We start from the raw sequence: 20697 nt of genomic DNA on the forward strand, positions 1-20697 counted from the left end.
AAATGGCTTCTACATGTTCCCAACCCACCAGACAGGGCTCTGCCGATAGAGAACAAAGGACGCTGAGGAGGCAGCATCCTGATTCCACAGATCAGAAAACAGAGGCCAGACAGATCAGAGTCGGGAGTTCTCAGCGTTTCCAAGGACAGGCTCTTAGTTTCGGTTATGATGAGAGCCAGGCCGGCATTGGGTTGGGGCTCCTTTCTGGAGGCTGCAGTTTGGGGTGGGGAAACATGAGTCCATGCAGCCTGAAGTCACCAGCAGGGGATGCCATTGGCAAACACTAAGTCAGCAGCAGAGTCCCAGGCCTGGGAGCCGATGCTGCCGCCCCAGGGCTGCTCCTCCATGTCGTTGGGATCCCCAGGATCTTGAGGGGCCTGCAACAGGCCAGTGGGGCAGGCCAAGGGTTCCTGGAAGCCCTCAGGCTCCATAATCCTTCCACCACCCAAAGATTTATGGGTGTGATTCAGTCTTGTGTTGACGTGCTGGTTTTGTCTAGTCGTGGGTCTGTAAACAAAAGTGCAACGCACAGCAGGAACAGGGGCATAAAGTAGGAGGCGTGGCTATGCCTTCGTGGGGCCGTTTGTGCATCTGTCAATGTCCCCTCATGGCACACCCCACTGATATCCCCTCAGAGAATCCTCTCACGGTTCCCCTCAAGTTCCCCACATGGCTGTTCCCCTTGGTATTCTGCTCATGGCTTCTCCTCAGGATGTTCCCTCCTGGCTTCCCCGGATGATGTTTCTTTCCTCTCGGGGTCTCCTCCTTACTATCCCCTCGTGGTGTCCCTGATCCTGTTCCCCTCATAGTGTACCCAACGGTTCCCCCATGGCAGCTCCTCATGATGTTCCCTTCTCGTCTGCCCTCATGATGTCCTCCCATGACATCCCCTCATGATGTTTCCCTCATGGTGTCTCCTTGTGGCATCCTCTCATGATTATCCCTTCGTAGTGTCTCCTCTTTGGGTTCCCTCGTGATTCCCTTCAGGATGTCCCCTCATGGCATCCTGCACCGTGTCCAGCAGCGGGGTCCGTGGCGGTGACTAGAGCTGCCCACATACGTCCTGTGGTTTCTCCAGTGCAGGCCCGTCTACAGCCTACGGGCAGGACTGTGACAGAGCGGAAGCTGAGTGAGCGTGACCTGTGCCTGTGTTGAATGTCTGAACCTCCCACCTCATTCTCCGTACAAGTTTGGGTTTTCTCTGACTTCAAAACAAATAAACTGAAATAAACCTTAGAAATGGTTTTTAACTGAAAACATGTGTTATTCATCAAGCGCCTCAGCCATTCACTCAGATGACAGACAGTGACGAGCCCGGTCTCCATGAGGGCAGGCCGCCAGTCACTGAGGCCACATTGCTATGGTTTGCCCAGAATGTTTAATCCTCAGCATTTTCTATTAGCTTTCTGGAATGTGTGTTTTGAAGGAGATGCTGTTTTTACAGGGTGGTGAGAGAAAAAAAGAAAATCTACCAGAAGCACCCCAGGTTTATGTCTTTGGTGTTTGGTGTATTTAAGCGAAGGTCTATGGCTAATGGATTCCATATACGCGGGGCCCCCTCTCTGTTTCTCAGGTGGGGCCAGAGTGGGAGGTTTCTCCAGATCAGCATCACTCACGCCTTTAGGATCAGAGACTTTCCTTAATCCATGCACCCCAGAAGCATGAATGCTAAGTCCCCTCAGTGGCCTGGTAGGCAGGGGCGGGGTAGCTGGGCCCAGGTCACAGGGCTCAGGCCCTCTCTGTGCCTCACAGGAACCAGGGGAACCCCAGCCTGGCTCACCCTGTGAGCCATCCGTTCCTGCAGGTGGTGGCAGGGGGACACGCGGAGACCTGAAAGCCAGGGGGGAAGGTGTGCCTGCCCCCGCCTGGGCACTGGGGAGGCAGCGGGCGAGAGTCAGCGGGAATCTGAGCAGAGGCATGCTGCTGCCTTCCCTCCTTGGGAACCTTCCAGCAGGGGAGCCTGTGGCCCCAACTCCACAGACACCCCGACTTCCACATGTCTCTAGGCAGCAGGCTGGGGAGCACCAACAGGGCCACGCCCAGGGGCACACTGGGCTGCTGGCAGAGGTCACGGCCTGACTCTTGCTGGAAGTGACAAGACTGAGCTTTCTGCCAGTGGTGGGAGCAGGGAGCCATCGATGGCAAACAACTCTCAGTGACAGTGCCCACAGGCGCCCAGTCCCTTTCGCCCCCTCACTTGCCACCCCCCACCCAGCCTGCAGTGACCCTGCCTGCCTGAGGCACCCATGAGACAAGGGGTGTGACCCCACAGCCACTCTCTTCCTACATGGGGGGATGGGCACACTCAGCATGAACTGGGAGGGCAGGTGGTCGAAACCTGAACCCTTTGCAAGAATATGTGGCTTTCAGCCATGATGGGGAGATGGACATTTTGCTATATCTGGTTTCAGCTGATAGCTGCCCACATAGACTTTATGAAAGAAAAAAAAAAGTTGTTACATTCCAGGGAAATGAATGCGTTAAACCCAGTTGGTCTGTGTGGCCATGGGATGTGGCTGGGAACCCCAAACACTGGAGCAGGGTCAGCCAGATGCAAAGGCATGTTCGAGGGTCACTCTGTGGCTTCCCTGGACGCTCAGACGGGAAAAAATCCATCTGACAGAGAACTTCACTCCCAGTTATAGGTATTTGTGTCCCTTTCTCCTGATGCTGCTTTGGGCCCCAAGTCTCAGTCTCTGGGCGACTCACCATTGTTCCTCTCCAGGCCCAAGGCCTCATTCATTGTTAATGGCTACCGGGGCTGTTGTGGAGAGGTCAGTCCTTCCCAGCCTGGGGTGTTGTAGGGAGGCTAGATCAATGGTGACCACGTGGGCCTCAATCCATAGTTTTGGGACCCTGGGTTGAGGGGCTGGAAGCGTGGCAGCTCTCCCAGGGCCGAGGCTCCCACAGCAGCCAGGTTCTCCCCAGGTGTTCTGGGCCCATGGCGCTGGCATCCCCTCCTTGTTTGGAGGACTGTGGCCTGGAGGCTGAGTCGCCTCCTCTGCCTTCCTCTTGGCCAAGGGCGAATAAAAGAGGATGGTAAATCTCCTCTTAAGGAGGACTGAGTCTGCGGTGTCCATGGGTCTTTGGATCTTAACATGGTTACATCAATCAGGCATCTGTAGGACACAGCCTGGTGTGTTCTTCAGGCTGAGCACCCACTGACCCTGAATTGGGTGTGGGATGTGGCTGGGAACCCTAAACACTGGAGGAGGGTCAACCAGATGGAGGGCCCACTGGATAGGATGTTTCCAGGAGATGGTGTCCACCCTGTGTTCCAGCTCAAACCCCCTACACACAACTTCTAGACACCAAGAGTGGATGATTATTCCTATACAGCAGGTGCGATGGGCCCAGATCTACAAGGAGCTTGTAGATCCCAGAGCTGACCCCACAGCAATGTGGTATGAGGCAGGGCTGGAAAGTTCCACTGTGGGGTAGAGGCCTGGGGTGGTCTCAGCTCTGATGGTCGAGAGACCCCCAGCCAGACTCTCGGGGAAGCTTCAGGGTGTGGGGCAGAGGTGGGTCTTTGACCTGGGATCTGTGCTGCCCTGCAAGGATCTGGGCCCATCACACCTGCTGTATAGGAATAAGCATCCACTCTCGGTGTCTAGAAGTTACATGTAGGGGGTTTGAGCTGGAACACAGGGTGGACACCATCTCCTGGAAACATCCTATCCAGTGGGCCAAGGCAGTTTTACTATGTGGTTCTGACAATCAGGCCTCAGACGCTCCCAAGGCCTGGAGCATTGCGTATGATGCAAAACTTGGTGAAGATGTGTAACCGCAGTGATCCGGACCCCTGTCTCTCTCCAGTCTGCTTGCGTGTCAGGCAGCCTGAGTCTGGCCCAGAGCATCTCTGAGGCCTGGCTCACAGGAAATTGACCTGACGATACATTTAGTTGATTTGATAGGTCTACTGATGGGTGTGCCAGTGTCTCTAAGATCGATGAAGGTTTTGCTATCTATCTGGGAGAGGAATGGTGAGCTGAGGTTGAAAACGTATGTGCTTAGTCACTTCAGTCGTGTCTGACTCTTTGTGACCCCGTGGACCGTAGCCCACCAGGTTCCTCTGTCCATGGAATTCTCCAGGCAAGAATACTGGAGTGGGTTGCCATGCTCTCCTCCAGGGGATTTTCCTGACCCAGGGATCGAACTCACGTCTCCTAAGGCTCCTGCGTTTCAGGAGGGTTCTTTACTGCCGGCGAAGCCCAAGGGTGAATGGTACTCCCCCAAATTCATGTCCACCCTGATCTGTGAATGGAACCTTATTTGGAGTCAGGGTCTTTGCAGACGTAGTCAAGATGAAACCATCCTGTCTGGCCTTAATCCCGATACGACTGATGTCCTTATAAGGAGAGACGATTTTGGATACTGAGAGAAGGCCATGTGGTGATGGGCAGAGAGTGTAGAGATGTGGCCACAAGCCCAGGACGCATGCATCGCCGGCACTACCAGGAGCTGGAAGAAGCCTGGGGCAGGTTCTCCCTCGGAACCTCCAGGAAGCACCAACCCTACGTTGATTTTGAACTTCTGGCCTCCAGATTTGTGAAAAAATTAATTGCTGCTGTCTTAAACCACTACATTTGCAATTCATTCTGGTCTCCAGGTACAGATTCTTCCCTACATGTCCCCTGCTCTGGGCAGGCTCTCTGGCTTCATGACAGGAAGGTGTGAGATGTGTGGTTCAAGGGGTGGACGAAAGGGACCCGTGTCCTTCGGTGCCTGGCAGCATCAGCTGAGGTGTATAAGATGTGAGATTGTTGGCAGAGGCTGTGGTACTCGTCCATGCTGGTCAACACACATTTCACTTCCAGGACTGCTCTCCACGATGCAGTCAGACACAATTATAACTGCACCAACTCCACCCCCATCCCCACCCCCTGGTGCACATCTTTCTTTCTGTGTGAGACTTTTGAAAAATAGAATTTTCTGAAAATCCTGTGTTTGTAGGAGCCAAGGCACTTGTTTCACATCCCAGCAGGCCAAGCCCATCCTGGTCCATCATAAACGTCTTGTTCCAGCCAGGCTTGTGCTTTCATAAGAATGACATTTCTCTGTGCTCTTTTGTGGTCATCTGAAGAGGCCACCAAAGAGGAGACAGTGAAATTATGCAGCCAAAAAAAAAAAAAAAAGGAATGGTCTGCGGTGTCAGTTAATTTTAAAATATTGTTACTTCCTGGATATTTTGGATGCTTTATAAAATGTGTGATTTCTTGTCTCGTTCCAAATAAGCATTTGCTTCTGTCCCAGGACTTGTACTGGTGATTTTGTGTTAATTTCCTTAGAGAGCCCCTCTTGGTGTGCATGAGCTCCAGGTTGGAGCGAGCCTTCCTGCCACACTCTAGGGTGAGCCTGGGGAGGAGCTGGGGGCCGGCCACATGGCCTTCAGGTTGAATTCCTGTCAGAGACCCCTCCAGATCATCCAGGGTAACACACAAATTGTCCCTGCCCCCCTCAGAAGCTCAGGGCTGACTTTCTCACAGGAGTGTCTGGTTAGGATAACACTGGTAGCCCCGTGATCCTGCCCCTCTGCCCCACTAGCACACCAGGGAGAGGAGAAAGGAGGGCAAGAATGGGCAGGGGCAGGACCAGGAGAAGGACAAGGGGGTCCCCAGGTGGGGATGGCGGTCAGCTTCCAGATGCCCCGGTCTTCTGGTTCACTTTCTCCTGGGACTTGATTTATGTCCAGAAACTTGGAGTATCAAGTCAGTCACCACTGCAGCCTGGGGGCTGGGTGTGGTCGTAGGGAAAGGCCCGGGGCATGTTCTCAGGTTGTGGCTGCCTGAGTGGCTCACGATTGTCTTTCCTGTGGGTGCAAGGGCTGGAGACCGCCCAGCCGGGCTACATCCAGTATGTTGGGGCACCAGGGTCCTGGTGAGCAGCCCTCAGGGCAGAGGGAGACCCATGCATGGACGCTGACCCCGAGGGCTCAGAGGGGCTTGAAGAGGAGACAGACTCTGGGCAACCAGGAAGAGGAAGACGTTTCTCTGTCCTGGCAGCCTTGGTTAGAGGGCCAAGCTTCCAGTGTTGGCCCAAAGCCACATGTGCGTGCACCTAGTGTGTGCGTATGGTTCACGCGTGGACCAAGTGTGGCCAGACAGCCCTAAGAGATTTCCTCCCTGGAGACCCCCTCCTCTGACTGGACGCTCCTGTGCTGGTGGTTCGGGGTCCTGGGTGGGGTTTGGAGTGGGGGTGGATTAGGTTTGCTAGGTGACCGCCCCTGGCAGGGGCTGTCCACCTACCTACAGGCACTTCTTGCATGAGGGGGTATCTATTTCAGGGGCAGAATCTTGCCAAAGGCCCAGAGGATCCTAGCAAAATTGTTGGCAGGAACCAATAAAAGCATCAGGCTTGTCAAACACACCCCATTCGAACCTGTCCTGCCTTTGTTCATCACCAGCACTCCCTGGGCGCCCGCGTGTGCCAGCGCCAGTGCCAAGGGCAGAGGGTGAGATGAACGAGAGGAGGGTGGCCTGGAGACGACTCCAGGAAAGGACGAGCAGACCTGCGGCAAGACACACAGCACCTGTTGGGAGAGGAGTCCAAATACATGCAGAAAGCAATATCTGGGAGTCCTCACTCACCATGAAGAATCTCAGTTTGGATCAATGCACGGTACCTGGTGACTGTGTTCTCACAGGAGCGTAACGATCCCTGAACCTCAGGGGCCACAGGAGTAAAGGACTGAGGAGGTGAGAGAGGGTCAGGTGGCACATCTGGGAACAGGGTTCCAAGCAGAGGCATCAGCACATGCATGGTCCCCAAGGCCAGAGAATGCCTGGGGTTTCTGAGGGCCTGCAAGAGGGCCAGTGTGGCTGAGGACGAGCAAGGGGGGCCCGGGGGGAAGGGTCTCTAGGGCACTGCAAGGACTCAGAGCTAAACTTCCTTTAGAGAAATCCTTGAACGTACAGATAAGCAACAAGTCGAAAATTAAAATTAGTCAAAGACCCAGACACAGTATTTCTTTCTAGGTTTTCTGCCTTGGGTGTGCAGGGGCTGAATAACTTAATGTGAGCCCGTCCCACCGTAAGAGCAATATTTAAATGACCTTTGAATGACTTTTAAAGCTTCAACACCTTTGGTCTGTTTTAGGCCAAATGGAACCGATTTCCACGGCCCCCAAAGCATGGCTGTCCCACGTGCCGTGCCCACTGTGTCTGAGCGGCCTGGCCCAGGGGGTGGAACAAACCCAGCATTTCTGGCATGAACCTTTCTTTAACCTGGGAGATCCAAATACAGTCAGTTCTAGACCTGGACTCTGGGTGCCAGCGAAGCTGTTCTGGGATCGTTATGCTCCTGTGAGAACACAGTCGCCAGGTACCATGCATTGATCCATTCTGAGATTCTTCATGGTGAGTGAGGACTCCCAGATACCTGGCCTTCTGCATGTATTTGGACTCCTTTTTTTTTTTTTTTTTTAAATATATGTTTATTTGGCTGTGTTGGGTTTCATGGGCTCTCTAGTTGTGGCATGTAGACTTAGCTGCCACACAGCAGTTGGGATCTTAGTTCCCTCACCAGGGATGGAACCCGCGTCCCCTGCATTGCAAGGCGAATTCTTAACCACTGGACCACCGGGGAAGCCCTCGCTGGGACTTTTTAGCTTGTGAGACTCACAGCGCTTCTTTCAGATTTTTATTGTCTCCACTTAAGGATATATTTCTCAGCTCATTCGATGACTCGCTCCTAGGTTTAGTGTAGTCATCTTGAGGATTAGCAATGTGGACGTTTTGCAAAGCACGGAAGGTAGCACTTCTAGAAAAACCTTCTTTTTATCACATTATATCTACCTTTTAGGAACATATTCAATGAACCACCAACCAGCTCTATCTTTAAAGGAGCTTCTCTGCGCTGAAAGGAAAAGGCCACAACGAGAAACAGGAAAAGGATGAAATAAGAGGGCTCACCAGTAAAGGCAAGCATACAGTAGAAGTAGGACACCATCCACGCACACAAACAAGAGGTCAAAACCAGTAATCACGAGAGGAGGAGAGGACGCACGCAGGACATTCGAAATGCACTGGAAAGGAAGAGATGAGCAACTGAAAACCCTCCTGCACGTATATGTAGACTGCTGTATCGAAAGCTCATGGTCACCACAAACCAGAAGTCATTATCATAGATATACACACACAAAAGAAAAAGGAATTCAAGTGCATCACGAAAGTCATCAAATCATGAGAACAAAAGAGGAAAGGAAGAAAAAAAGACGTCCCAGCCCACCTCCAAAAAACCGACAAAGAATACACTCAGTGGGGTTGCACAGTTTTGCTTGTAAAGACATCTGGCATATATGGTTTGGGATGCGGTTTGGGAACAGGAAGGGGCAGCACGTGGGGCAGGTGGCAGAGAGGGGAGCCCCAGGGTTGCCCTCCCCCAGGGCAGGGAGGTTGGACACAGATTCCACCAGCAGCCACCTGTCTGGCCTCCCATCCAGAGGGGCTGCTCTACCCTTTGGGGGTGCATCATCTCAGGCCACTGATATCCTCATTTTGGTTCCACAGGTGCTTCTTGGAAGGTCCCTCAAACTGGTTCTTATTCATGTTCTAAAGACAAGAGAGTGTCCATGATCAGCTGAGGACCCCAGACTGGGGCAACTCCCAGGTGACCGAAGCATGGCACTCCTGCCCTGGGGAGGAGCCCAGGCCTGGGTCGGGTGGAGGAGGGGAGGGTCCTCTTAGGTCAAGTGCTATGGAACGTGAGAGTTTTGCACTTTGGGCCCCAGAACCTGCTAAGGAGCCCTCCCTGGCATGTCCACCAGGAAGATGCCAGGAAGTTGCCAAGCTTCCTAGTCCTCAGCCTGCTCTTCTGCGCACGTTCCCCTCTGCAGAGTCCAGTGCGCAAGGTGCTCACAGCTCCCCACCCCGGGCTCAGAGCCTCCTTACTTGGGGAAGTGGGGAAGATGGGAGGGATGAGAGCCACGCACACAAAACTTTGCCTACAAGCGTGTCCTGTAGGAACATCCCCTACCCACACATCTTAGGTCTCCTGGAAGAAGCAGGAAGCCCCCATGCCATCCCCTAGGGGGTCCTAGGGGTGGTGTGGACTCTGTGGCCTGTCTGCGGTGGGGCATCTGCGTTCTGGGACTAAGACTTCATTTGCTGCCTGGGGTCCTCTGGGGCAGGGGTTCTGGCTCTCTGGGACCTCAAACGCTCCCCATCCTCTCACTAGTCTCGGTGGGTATGAGACCATGGGGCAGAGTGTCTACGCAGGGTGTGGGATGACCCTACCCCTCCCAGCCCACAGACCAGGCTCAGCGGCCAATACCTTCTGGAGCTTGAAGTTCAGGGAGCCACTCCTTCAGCACCACGCCAGTGTGCAGATCAGCAGGCTGAGGAGGATGACGAGGCAAGGATGGGGAAGATTACCAGCATCTCGCTCAGCGTGTTTAGAATTATGATCAGACTGGTGTGTGCTCATCTGCCGACCTGCGATAAATGGGCGGGCAGGCCCTCCCTCCTTTGTTCACCTGTGCAGAAGCCCCCACCACCTTAGGGGCACCCTCGAGGGGACATCGCCTGTGGTTGGGAAGCCCATGGGTGGGAGAATGGCAGCCGGATGAGTGCATGGGATGGGCAGGGCTCCAGGCACAGAGGGTGAGGGTTTCTGTGGAGGGAAGACCCGAGGGGGCTTTCTGGGGGCTCCCCTCCTGTAGCCCAGGATGAAGATAGGAACACCTACCTGTGGGAGGTATGACAGGCAGGTAATGCGGGTCTGCCAAAGAGACACAGGGTAGGTTGGCGGGGGCCTGCCCAGGGCCTGCCCTGACACATACATACCACCCCAGGTATCAGATGAGCCCTGGATACAGGAGATCATGAAGGCCTCACTGGGTTCCCCGCCCAGCCCCCGGCTAGGCTGAGGGGTGCCTACTCAGCTCCTCCCACTGTTCCTTGTCCGGGGCAAAGCTGGACCCCTGCTTCCTGTCCCCAGTGCTCAGGGTGACTCTGACTGGGTATGAACAGGCGAGGGCGGGGAAGGGAGCGACGGTGACTTGGGAAGTTTGCAGCAAAGCAAGGGGTGGGGGTGGGGGGATAGGCAGTGTTTAGGGCGGGAGGTGCCAGCTCCCTGAGCACACGGGAACAGTGAGCAGTACACATGCCGGGGCTGCCCTGAGAAGCTCAGAGAGGGTACAGCCATGGCATGGGTGGGGCAGGGTGGAAGTCCTCTTCAGGCCTTATCTCTGTGGTTCTGGGCACCTCAGGTGGGCAAGAATCACTCCTCACTAGTTGCTCCACACTCCTGCCCACCAAAAAGAAAAGCTCTTGGGGTCAATACACCCCACCCCGCCCTGCTCACCTACGACGGTCAGTGTGGTGATTTCGGTATTTATCTGGCGTCCCTTCAGACTCCACTTGTACAGCCCTGCCTGGGTGTCCTGGGCTTTATCAGTTACTAGGTACGCCTGGCCCTTCCAAATCCAGAGCTCCCATCCATCGTGGCAGAAGTCTCCTGGGGGCTTTACACTGCAGATAAGCTTCCAGGGTGCCGTGGGGTTCACTTTCAGGGAGATGTTGATGTGGGAGAAGGCATTGGAGATGCTGCAGCTCATCGTGGCTGGCTTGCCCCTTAACACAGAAACCACACCCTTGGTGCAGTTGGGGTTGTCCCAGGCTGTGTGGGGGGAAAGTCACACGTGTGGGTCATGGCTGGACCTCAGGCCATCCACTGACTGCCCTTCCTGCGGTCACTGGCACGACCTGGAGCCTGGGCCCCTCCTGGCCTGATCTAGGTCTCTCTTCCCACACCCATCTTGCCCCTGCTGCATTCCCCACCCCCTCTCCCCTCCCCTACCCTGACCCTGCAGGCAGAGTTGGGACCAGGCAACTTACTTCCACTCTGAGCACTCCTGAAGGTAGCCAAGAACAAGAGGACCCAGAACATCCTGGGAGCGAGGAGAGTGGATGCCAAGGTCAGCATGGCCAGCAGGACGTGGATGAGTTTTAAGGCGTCGCTCGTCCTCCTTACTGGTTTTGGGGACACTCCTGGAGGAAGGAAAGCTGATGAGTCAGAGTTCCCTTAGGCTCCTTGGGAAGCCAGTGAGAGGGGCTGCACCCTGGCCAGGGTGGGCGAGGGTCCCCAAGCTCCTCCCTGACCCAACTGTGTCATGACCCTTCTCGACACCTTTATAATGTCTGCAGTGGGACCACTGTCAGACAGATGAGAAACAGATGAGACAGGAAACAAGTCCCTGGGACACAAGTGCATATATATTGCTGGGGTTATCTTGAATTTTATATAAAACATGCAAACTCCCTGAGCCATGTGTCCTGTGGAGACGGTCGTGACACACAGAATCTCGTGTGGCCACTTGACCCTGACACCAGCCTAAGACCACCTTGGATGCTCCCAGCCCCTCTTCCACTCTTGCATTCTGAGGATTGGCATTCGGGGACATTTGGTCCACTCTCCAGATGTGCTTTTATCAACAAAAAGAGTCTTCCTGTGGAACTCGTGAGCTACCGTCCGGAAAGCTGAACTTTCACTTCCTCTGAAACAAATGCTCATCTTGGGCTTTGGCATCCAGTAAAACTGACATTTGGGCTTCCCAGATGGCACAGTGGTAAAGAATCTGCCTGCCGATGCAGGAGACACAAGAGATGAGGGTTCAATCCTGGGTCAGGGCGATCCTCTGGAGTAGGAAATGGCACCAACTCCAGTAGCCTTTCCTGGGGAATTCCATGGACAGACTCAGACATGACTGAGCGACTAACACTTTCACTTTTCACAATGACATGTAGCTACCATTAGGTACTACACAGAGGATGAGATGGTTAGATAGTATCATCAACTCAATGGACATGAATTTGAGCAAACTCAGGAGATAGTGCAGGACAGAGGAGCCTGGCGGGTTACAATCCATGGAGTTACAAAGAATGGGATGTGACTTAGTGACTGAACAACAACAAAAAGTTGCTTCACTGCCCAAAAAATCCTCTGTGTTCCATCCATTCATCCATCCTTCCCCCCAACTCCTGACAACCATCGATCTTTTGACTGTGTCCAGAGTTTTGCGTTTTCCAGAATGCCATGGACTTGGTACCTTTTGGTTTTGAATTCAGTGTCTGATTTTCCTTTTCCACTTTGCGGGGTACTGGGCAGAAGGGCCAGGAGCAAAGGAAAGTGTGGATGTAATCGCTTCCAGGAGCTGAGGGCCATTGGTGACCAGCCCCAGTCCTGACTCCAGGAGACTCTGGGTCAAACAAGGAGAATGACATGATGAGGGACAGTCTCAGCCCCCAGACCCCTGTGACCGGTGCTGCTGTCTCTGGCTTCCCTTGATTTTCTAAACTTGCTTCTATTCCTAATTTACCGTCAGATGGACAGCCTTCTTTTCTCACATAAGTACAACATTTGTAGTTGAGGAAGAAAGAAGTTACCTGAGACATGTGTGTTCTGTGCACACAGATGTATGTGATTTTACATACGTGGAATCAGGTTAGACAGCCCACTACTGTCTCTCTCTTCTCGCCCTCTGTACTGTATGTACTAGGGTGAATGTTGTTGCTCTTTAGTCGCTGAGCCATTTCTGACTCTTTGCAACCCCATGTACTGTAGCCCACCAGGCTCTGCTGTCCATGGGATTTCCCTTGCAAGAATATTGGAGTGGGTTGCGATTTCCTTCTCTAGGGGACCTTCCTGACTCAGGGATCAAACTCACCTCCCCTGCATTGGCAGGCAGTTTCTTTACCACTGATCCATCAAGGAAAGGGTGAAAGGTGGCCCCAAAACACATGTCCACCCAGAATCTGTGAAGGTGACCTTACTTGGAAATAGAGCCTTTGCAGCCATAAATAAAGAGGAGGTCGTATTAGGGCAGCATGGGCCCCAAGGTAATGTGTCTGGCTTTCTTGTAAGAAGAGAGAAATTTGTCAGAAACAGACAAGGGAGAGGCCCAGAGCTGACAGAGGCACAGGCTGGAGGGATGTGGCCATAAGCCAAGTGACACCAGAGCCACCAGAACCTGGAAGAGACAACGAAGGATATTTCCCTGCAGCTGTGCTGACACCTTGATTTTGGACTTCTGGCTCCAAACTGGAGGAGGGCAAACTTTGCTTCTTTTGATCCCTTCTTTGTGGTCCTTGGTCACAGCTGCCCCAGGACACTCATACTGGCCCCTCCCTCTTTCCCCAGACCTCAGCTTTCCCCTCACTGGAGTAATCAGGCACAAACCACAGACACGGGAGGGAGTATTCTGGGGTCATGTTCTGTCCATTTCTCTGTCTGGTTCTCACTTTGTAGTGTGTTGCTGGTGAGGTCTGCCCCCCAGATCCTGAAAGCTTGACTTCAGTGGCTGCAAGGGTTCCCTTTGTCTTAGCTTGTGAGCTGCCCTGTCCCCTGGGCTTCTAGCTCCGCCTCTTCCTGGTGACACCTGGTGCTGTGGAGGGCTGACCAGCTCATCCTGTTTCTGGCCCTTCGGATTTCCACATTGTCACTGCCTTTACAAACCCTTTGCTCCTCTTCCTGGGAGTGTCTGTCTTCTCCTTACAGCTTTATAAGACTTTCACCCCTTAAAGAAACAAACTGCCTTCCAGGGTAAGTATGTTTCCATTATCATTTCTCCCCAGATCGTCTTTGGAATAAGGACTCCACGTGTTTATGTCCTCCTGTCTGTCTTTTCCTTCAAAGCTTCAGGGTTTTGTTTTAAAGTAGTTTTTGTTTGTTTCTGTAGAGTATCCTTTTTAAAAGGCTTCCAAGATGGTGGAATATCCATCACGGTCAAATTTTGTCTATTTTTATGCTCAAATCGTGAATATTCCTCAAGGTCTGTTTGCAAGTGGCATATAACAATTCTAATTTTAAGTTTGCTTCCTTTCCAGGAGGACAAGTGGTGCCTGGGGCACTGAAGAGTGAAGCACCCTGTCGCCCTGGCCAAGGCGCCCCCACCACGTGGGGCCATTCAGGCCCTGCCAGCCGCAGGATACAGGCCACGATGCTGTCCATCATGCGTTTTCACCCCGGGAAGGCAGGTTCTCTCTATGGCTGTTTATCTTTCCTTGGGCATTCGTTTTTTACAAGAACATTAACACGGTTTTAATAATTTTTTTTAGAACCAAGAATTTGGTGATTAAGTGAAGAGAGGCATCTGCCCTGATCCTGCTCAGCATAATGCAAGCGAGGCTGAGATTTCACAGGTGGACACAACCCAGTAGCTGCCTTTCAGCAATTGCCAGGATGGGGCATAGAGAGCTCATCACTATTACTTGCTGCTGAGCACCTCATGTGATAGAAGGTTCTAGAAAGATTTGCTGCAACTTCCTGTGCTGGGGCTTTTCCTGGCACCTTAGATAAGATCTGCTCAATTCTTTTCCTGAGTATTTTTTTACAAAATAACTTCTCTTAAATTGGAAGGTTCTCATACACAGAATGGTGCCCAGCGACCCATAGGGCCCAAAGGCACCCTTGCTGGTGGTTGACAGTGACTCCTGGCCTCCTAGCCAGAGCCCTCGGGACTGCCTGAAGGGAGACCCTCTCCCAGGGATGTCCTCCTCTGAGGCTGCCTGAGCAGGCAGGAGATTGATCTTGTGTGCTCATCTCTGGCCACTGACCCATCCTGGAGGAAGTCTTGGGCAGGACCCCCAGCGTTTCCAGTCTCCTCAAGGTCTCCCCTCGGATCCCAGCCACTCTGCTGCTTCCACCGACCTCAGAACAGCCTTTGCCCCCCTGTTCCCCATCGAAGGTGGGCCTGTGTGTCCTATCGACAGGGAGGCAGGCCAAGTCTCCCCAGCCTGAAAATACGTTCCCAGGGAGGCCTGCCCACTGGCCCCAAGGCTGGAGCAGGCAGGTGTCCTCAGGGTCACACGGAGGGTTCACCCCCCAGGGATCCAAAGGAAGAATGCCACCTAAGCCTGTGCTCTGAGAGCAGTGATCCCTCATGTGTGAGAGGGGGAGCCTCCTGCTGGTGACCTGGCATCATCACCGAATGCCCAGTGAGACCAGGAGACTTAGTGGGAAGGGCAGGTGTGTTCTCTCTGGGAGGGAGACAATCTGTAGTATCCAGAAGGAAACTCGCCCCCTCAAAACCTTTCCTCATCACGTTTTCCGACCACTGTCCAGCTTTCATCCTTCCCATAAGTTTAGGAGTCGTGTTTCAAGTTCCTAGTGCATTTTCTGGGATGCTGAGTGAAAGTGAAAGTGAAAATCACTCAGTCCTGTTTGACTGTTTGTGACCCCATGGACTGTAGTCTGCCAGGGTCCTCTGTCCATGGGATTTTTCAGGCAAGAATACTGGATTAGGTTGTCATTCCCTTCTCCAGGGGATTTTCCCAACCCAGAGATAGAACCTGAGTCTCCCGCCTTGGAGGCAGATCCTCTGAGCCACCAGGATGTTGACTGAAAGTAAATGAATGAGTGGGTTCATTCACAGTCCTGAACCAAGCAGGGTCTCACTCCATGGAGAGCCAGGAGAAGCTAGCCTGGCGAAGCCACCCCCTCTTCAGAAGCTTCCAGGATCCTACTCCCACTCCCGGGGAGAACACCCTGTCACTGCACACAGCACACACACACACAAACACACACACATACACACACACAGACGCACACACAGACACACACACACACAGATACACACAGACACACATACTCACACACACACACAGACACACATAGACACACACACACAGACAGACACACACACAGACACAGACACACACATACTCAGAAACACACAGACACACACACATACAGACACACACACACACACACACACAGTGCTGCGGGGAGGGCCCCTAGGGCCCCCACATGCTCTGCCTACAATAGGTGCTCAATCCCTGCAGACCTGCTCAGAATTCCCTGCAGGGCCGATGCCACATGAAGGGTGTGGTCAGTCCCCTCCAGTGAGCTCTGGGCAGGGGCCCGGCAGAGCTGAATGAGTCAAAGGTCAACCTTGGTCTGCACCTGGACCAGGTGACATGGAGAGGAGGTAACATCAGCAAAATGGTGTTTTTGCAACACACGCTGACCTACCCAACTGGACTCTGGGAGGGAGCGTGTGTGTGACAAGTAAAAGGAAAGCAAAAGGGATGAAGCAGGCTGAAGTCCAGAGGTCGGGTGGGAGGGCGGATGGTGTCTTCCAGCAGCGAGTGCATGGCCCCCTGGGCCCTGGGAAAGGTGAGCCTACATCAGGCCCACCAAACCACCCTCTGCTCTCAATATCTCATATTTTGTCTACCTGCCAGGAAAACACCCCAGAGAGCCTGTCTCACCAGCCTCCCCACCCTAACCTCTGTGTTTTTCACAACACTACATATCCCTATGTCCTAAAAATTAGTTCTTCCCTGGTAGCTCAGCTGGTAAAGAATTTGCCTTTAATGCAGGAGACCCCAGTTCAATTCCTGGGATGGGAAGATCCCCTGGAGAAGGGATAGGCTACCCATTCCAGTATTCGTGGACTCCTCTGGTGGCTCAGATGGTAAAGAATCTGCCTGCAATGCGGGAGACGTGGGTTTGACCCCTGGGTCGGGATGATCCCTTGGAGGAGGGCATGCCAACCCACTTCAGCATTCTTGCCTAGAGAATCCCATGGATGCAAGAGCCTGGTGGTCTACAGTCCATGGGGTCACAAAGAGTCAGACACAATGGAGCGACTAACACTTTCACTTTTCACATACCCTTATGTCCTAAAAATTATTTTACGTAGACTCATTTTTTAAACATTAGTATCTGTTTTAGCTTCACCTTAAATACCCATTTGTAGTCACTAGATGCACTATTTATAGGCATGTTCTCACAGATAATGAAAGGACCAGAAGACTATGAAAGCAGGAAGTGTCACAGACTTTCTACCACCACTTGGAGTCCTCCTGAGGGAGTATGGCCTGTGCACAGGTGAGCCCTGGCCATCTTCTGTCATGTTGTCCAAGGTTGCTGAAGGTGTGGGCTCCCAGACGGGCACTGGCTGGGACTCCCTGCCACTCTTCCCGCTGCCCCCAAACCTCCAGTCTTCCCTGAGCCTTCCCCAGGCCATGGCAGGGCTCTGCCCTCACACACACAAGCCTCTTAGTCCAACTTCATGAGCTCCCTGAGGTTGTCCTCACCGGGAAAGCCCTTGGAGGGTTCCAGAATCTGGACAAGGAAATGCCAGGGTCCCTTCCCACCAGGCTCTGCCCCCAAACTCCAACCACCGTGGGCCTGGCTCCTCATCATCACACAATACAGCCTAGGCACTGGGAAGAACTCCAGGTTGGGGCAGATCCTCGAAACCATAGACCAGTCTCAACTAAACCAAATCTGTACAATGGAGACACAGACTTCTCCACCTTATAGAGTGCAGAAGGGGTGTCTGCAAAGAGCTAGACTGGGGATGGAGGAGCTGGACTGGGATGGAGGGGCTGGATTGGGTTGGAGAAGCTAGACTGAGGGTGGAGGAGCTGGTCTGGGATGGAGGAGCTGGATTGGGTTGGAGAAGCTAGACTGGGGATGGAGGAGCTGGTCTGGGATGGAGGAGCTGGACTGGGAAGGAGAAGCTGGACTGAGGGTGGAGCAGCTGGTCTTGGATGGAGAAGTTGGACTGAGGATGGAGGAACTGGACTGGGGATGCGGGGAGCTCCCCGTGTCCTCATGCACCTTGGCCGCCCTTAGCAGTCTGGGGTTCCACTGTTGTCTTATTTTTAAATATAGGTATATTTTGTGCAATATTTGCCACATATTTACACTTAAAAGTGATTCGTTATCTGAAATTCAGATGGGTTTTTAAGTTTGGCATTTCCACTCCTCTTCCTGAGTCCCTCCTCTTGTCTCTGATGCTGCAAAGGACAGAAAAATGGGAGAGAGAGAGGCCAGGGCAGAACAGGGGAAGAGAGGGGTGAGAAGGCAGAGTGTCGGGGGTGCTACAGGAAGACTGCATGCATGGGGCAAGACCTGGAGGGCCCTGAGGTTTCTGGAGTTGGGAAAAGTGAGGCAACAATTCACCATTCTCTCAGATCACTGTCACAGCTGCTGGTATCTCCGTGTATTAAGCCGGGGCACACAGCTGGGGTTTGGGCTGTCACTGGGGACCTGATCACATTTGGGAGTCAGTGGAACACCTTGGAAGGTGCATGCCGTGCCAGCACTTTGTCCTTCCACAGGACCTTGGGGAAACTGAGGCAGCAGGTATGTGGCTCGAGGCTTATCAGCTGACCAGGGGCACAGGGGTTCTCAGTCAGCAGGGATCTCCATTCCTGCAGCACCAGGAGAAGCTGGACCAGGTTTCCCACGCAAAGGCTCAGTGGTAACGTGTATGTACCTGGATATTTACATGGGAGGGTGAGCACCCTGCTGTCCAGACAGGCCTTTCACCACAGTGTGGAGGGAGGCGACCAATCACCTTCAGGAGACACTGAAACGGAGCCCCAACCCTGGCTCAGACAGAAGGGATGCCTCAGTTTAGGGAGCCTTTGCTGTGTCCTGTCCCTGCTGCTATGGCCAGAAGGGAGGGTCCCTGGTGCTGCTGCTGCTGCTGCTAAGTCGCTTCAGTCATGTCCGACTCTGTGCGACCCCATAGATGGCAGCCCACCAGGCTCCCCCGTCCCTGGGATTCTCCAGGCAAGAACACTGGAGTGGGTTGCCATTTCCTTCTCCAATGCATGACAGTGAAAAGTGAAAGCGAGTCGCTCAGTCATCTCAGACTCTGTGCGACCCCGTGGACTGCAGCCCACCAGCCTCCTCCGTCCATGGGATTATCCAGGCAAGATTACTGGACTTAGTTGTCATTGCCTACTCTGGAGGGATCCCTACTGGTAGTAATAAGTTCCTGCAGGCCTGGGGGCTGAGTCTGTAAACTATTGCTGCTCTCACGGGCCATCAGTACCTGCCAGCCCATCAGCTGGGCTACTTCTCACTCTCTTCCACAAGGCACTTCCTCTGAGAATCCTCCCCTCCTTGCACCTGCTGGTTGCGCCCTCTGGGGGCCGGTGGGGGCCTGTACCTCCCCACCACCTTCACTATTTAGTCCCAGGGGATGAGGGCCTCCCAGGGGCTCTGGCTCCCCAGGCACTGGGAGTGGAAATTGGCTTTCAAATTGCAGATCATTCACCAGTAGTGGGCGGTGAATTGAATTTAGAGCTTGCTACTACAGCTTAACCAAAAATGAATGGAGAGCATAGAAAGAGGCCGTAGAGTGTCCCTCTCCAGGTTTCACTCTGTTTTAATGAGTGTTTGTGAGTGAATGGGCTGAGTGTGCATGTGTGCCCCTTGTGAGTGCACACAAGTGCGTATGTGCATGAAAGTGAGTGTGTGTGCACAAGTATAAGAGCCACAGTGTGGGCCTGAACGTAAAAGTGTTTAACCCCAGATATGGTCCGGGACAGCAGGTGTCCCGGTGTTCCCAGGTGTGGTCCGGGGCAGCAGGGGGTTTGTGCATATGGGTGGATGTCGGGAGCTCGAGATGCCAGCTCTCTGCCCCTCCAGACAAGGGCAGAGTCAAGCCTGGAGCTGCCCAAGCAGAAACGCAGTTCCCCACCAGGTCAGGAAGCCTTTGTCTTTTTCCCTCCTTCAGCGGAGAGGCAGAGCGCAGAGCCTGGGAGCTCAGAGCTCCATCTCCATCAACCCAGCCTCTATTTGAGTGTGACCCTACACCAGGAGCCCCGGCCACCACCCCTCCATCTCTCACCTGCGACCGGGTAACCGGCTCCTCCACGCCTGCAGCTGTAGCCTGTCTGTGTGCAGGTCTGAGCGGCTGCATTCAACCCGAATGATGATTCCAGGGCGGAGCCAGGAAAGGAGGAAGCGGGAAGGATTCAGAATCCATGCACCTCAGGTCTGATACCCAGGTCCTGTATTCAGGAAGGAAACCTCAAGTTATGGGAAGCCACTCGAGTTTCCCATAAAAGCAGAGACATTACTTTGCCAAGAAAGGTCCGACTAGTCAAAGCTATGGTTTTTCCAGTAGTCATGTATGGATGTGAGAGTTGGACTATAAAGAAAGCTGAGCACAGAAGAACTGATGCTTTTGAACTGTGGTGTTGGAGAAGACTCTTGAGAGTCCCTTAGACTGCAAGAAGATCCAACCAGTCCATCCTAAAGGAGATCAGTCCTGGGTGTTCATTGGAGGGACTGATATTGAAGCTGAAACTCCAATACTTTGGCCATCTGATGTGGAGAGCTGACTCATTTGGAAAGACCCTGATGCTGGGAAAGATTGAGGGCAGGAGGAGAAGGGGACGACAGAGGATGAGATGCTTGGATGGCATCACCAACACAGTGGACATGGGTTTGGGTGGACTCCGGGACTTGGTGATGGACAGGGAGGCCTGGCGTACTGCGGTTCATGGGATCGCAAAGAGTTGGACACGACTGAGAGACTGAATTGAACTGAAATGAACTCGAGTTTCAGGAACTGCCCTGAATTCAGGGCAAAATATGATTTTCTTGATAGTGAATTCCTTATTATATTTTTATTAGGCACAGGGCATTAGATGATCATTGTAAAGAAAACAATAGGTAGCAGTTTTTCAGGAAAGCCACTTTCTGGAGTTCTCCACTTTCAAGCTCCATGTGAACAGATCAGATTGTTCAGGATTGAACAATTGGATTGAATTGTGGGATCTCAATTCCTCAACTAACGATTGGACCCAGACCACGGCAGTGAAAGTGCAAAATCCATATCATTAGAGTACCAGGGAATGTCCGTGCTTTAGAAATTTTAAGTTTTAAAATGTAAGACTAAAATTCTTGACCCATTAGTATTTCTCTTTCTGATGGAGTCACCCGGAA

General features: G+C 53.0%; 2 protein-coding genes across 3 annotated transcripts in view; both read right to left on the bottom strand.

The window, feature by feature from the left end:
- LOC102411696 (secreted and transmembrane protein 1A-like) overlaps window positions 1-20697 on the bottom strand; it is a 57525-nt gene that overhangs the window by 24721 nt on the left and 12107 nt on the right. The window lies entirely within an intron of this gene.
- LOC112583640 (secreted and transmembrane protein 1A-like) lies at window positions 7626-19780 on the bottom strand. Its single transcript, XM_025279782.3, has 6 exons — window positions 19595-19780; window positions 10836-10988; window positions 10303-10617; window positions 9685-9717; window positions 9271-9431; window positions 7626-8549 (listed from the first exon to the last, which is right to left on the bottom strand). Exons 2-5 carry the CDS (start codon window positions 10921-10923, stop codon window positions 9304-9306), a joined length of 564 nt encoding a protein of 187 aa, XP_025135567.3. The 5' UTR covers window positions 10924-10988; window positions 19595-19780; the 3' UTR covers window positions 7626-8549; window positions 9271-9303.

This window comes from Bubalus bubalis, chromosome 3 (genome assembly GCF_019923935.1).
Source record: "Bubalus bubalis isolate 160015118507 breed Murrah chromosome 3, NDDB_SH_1, whole genome shotgun sequence".
In the NCBI taxonomy this organism is placed as follows: domain Eukaryota; kingdom Metazoa; phylum Chordata; class Mammalia; order Artiodactyla; family Bovidae; genus Bubalus; species Bubalus bubalis.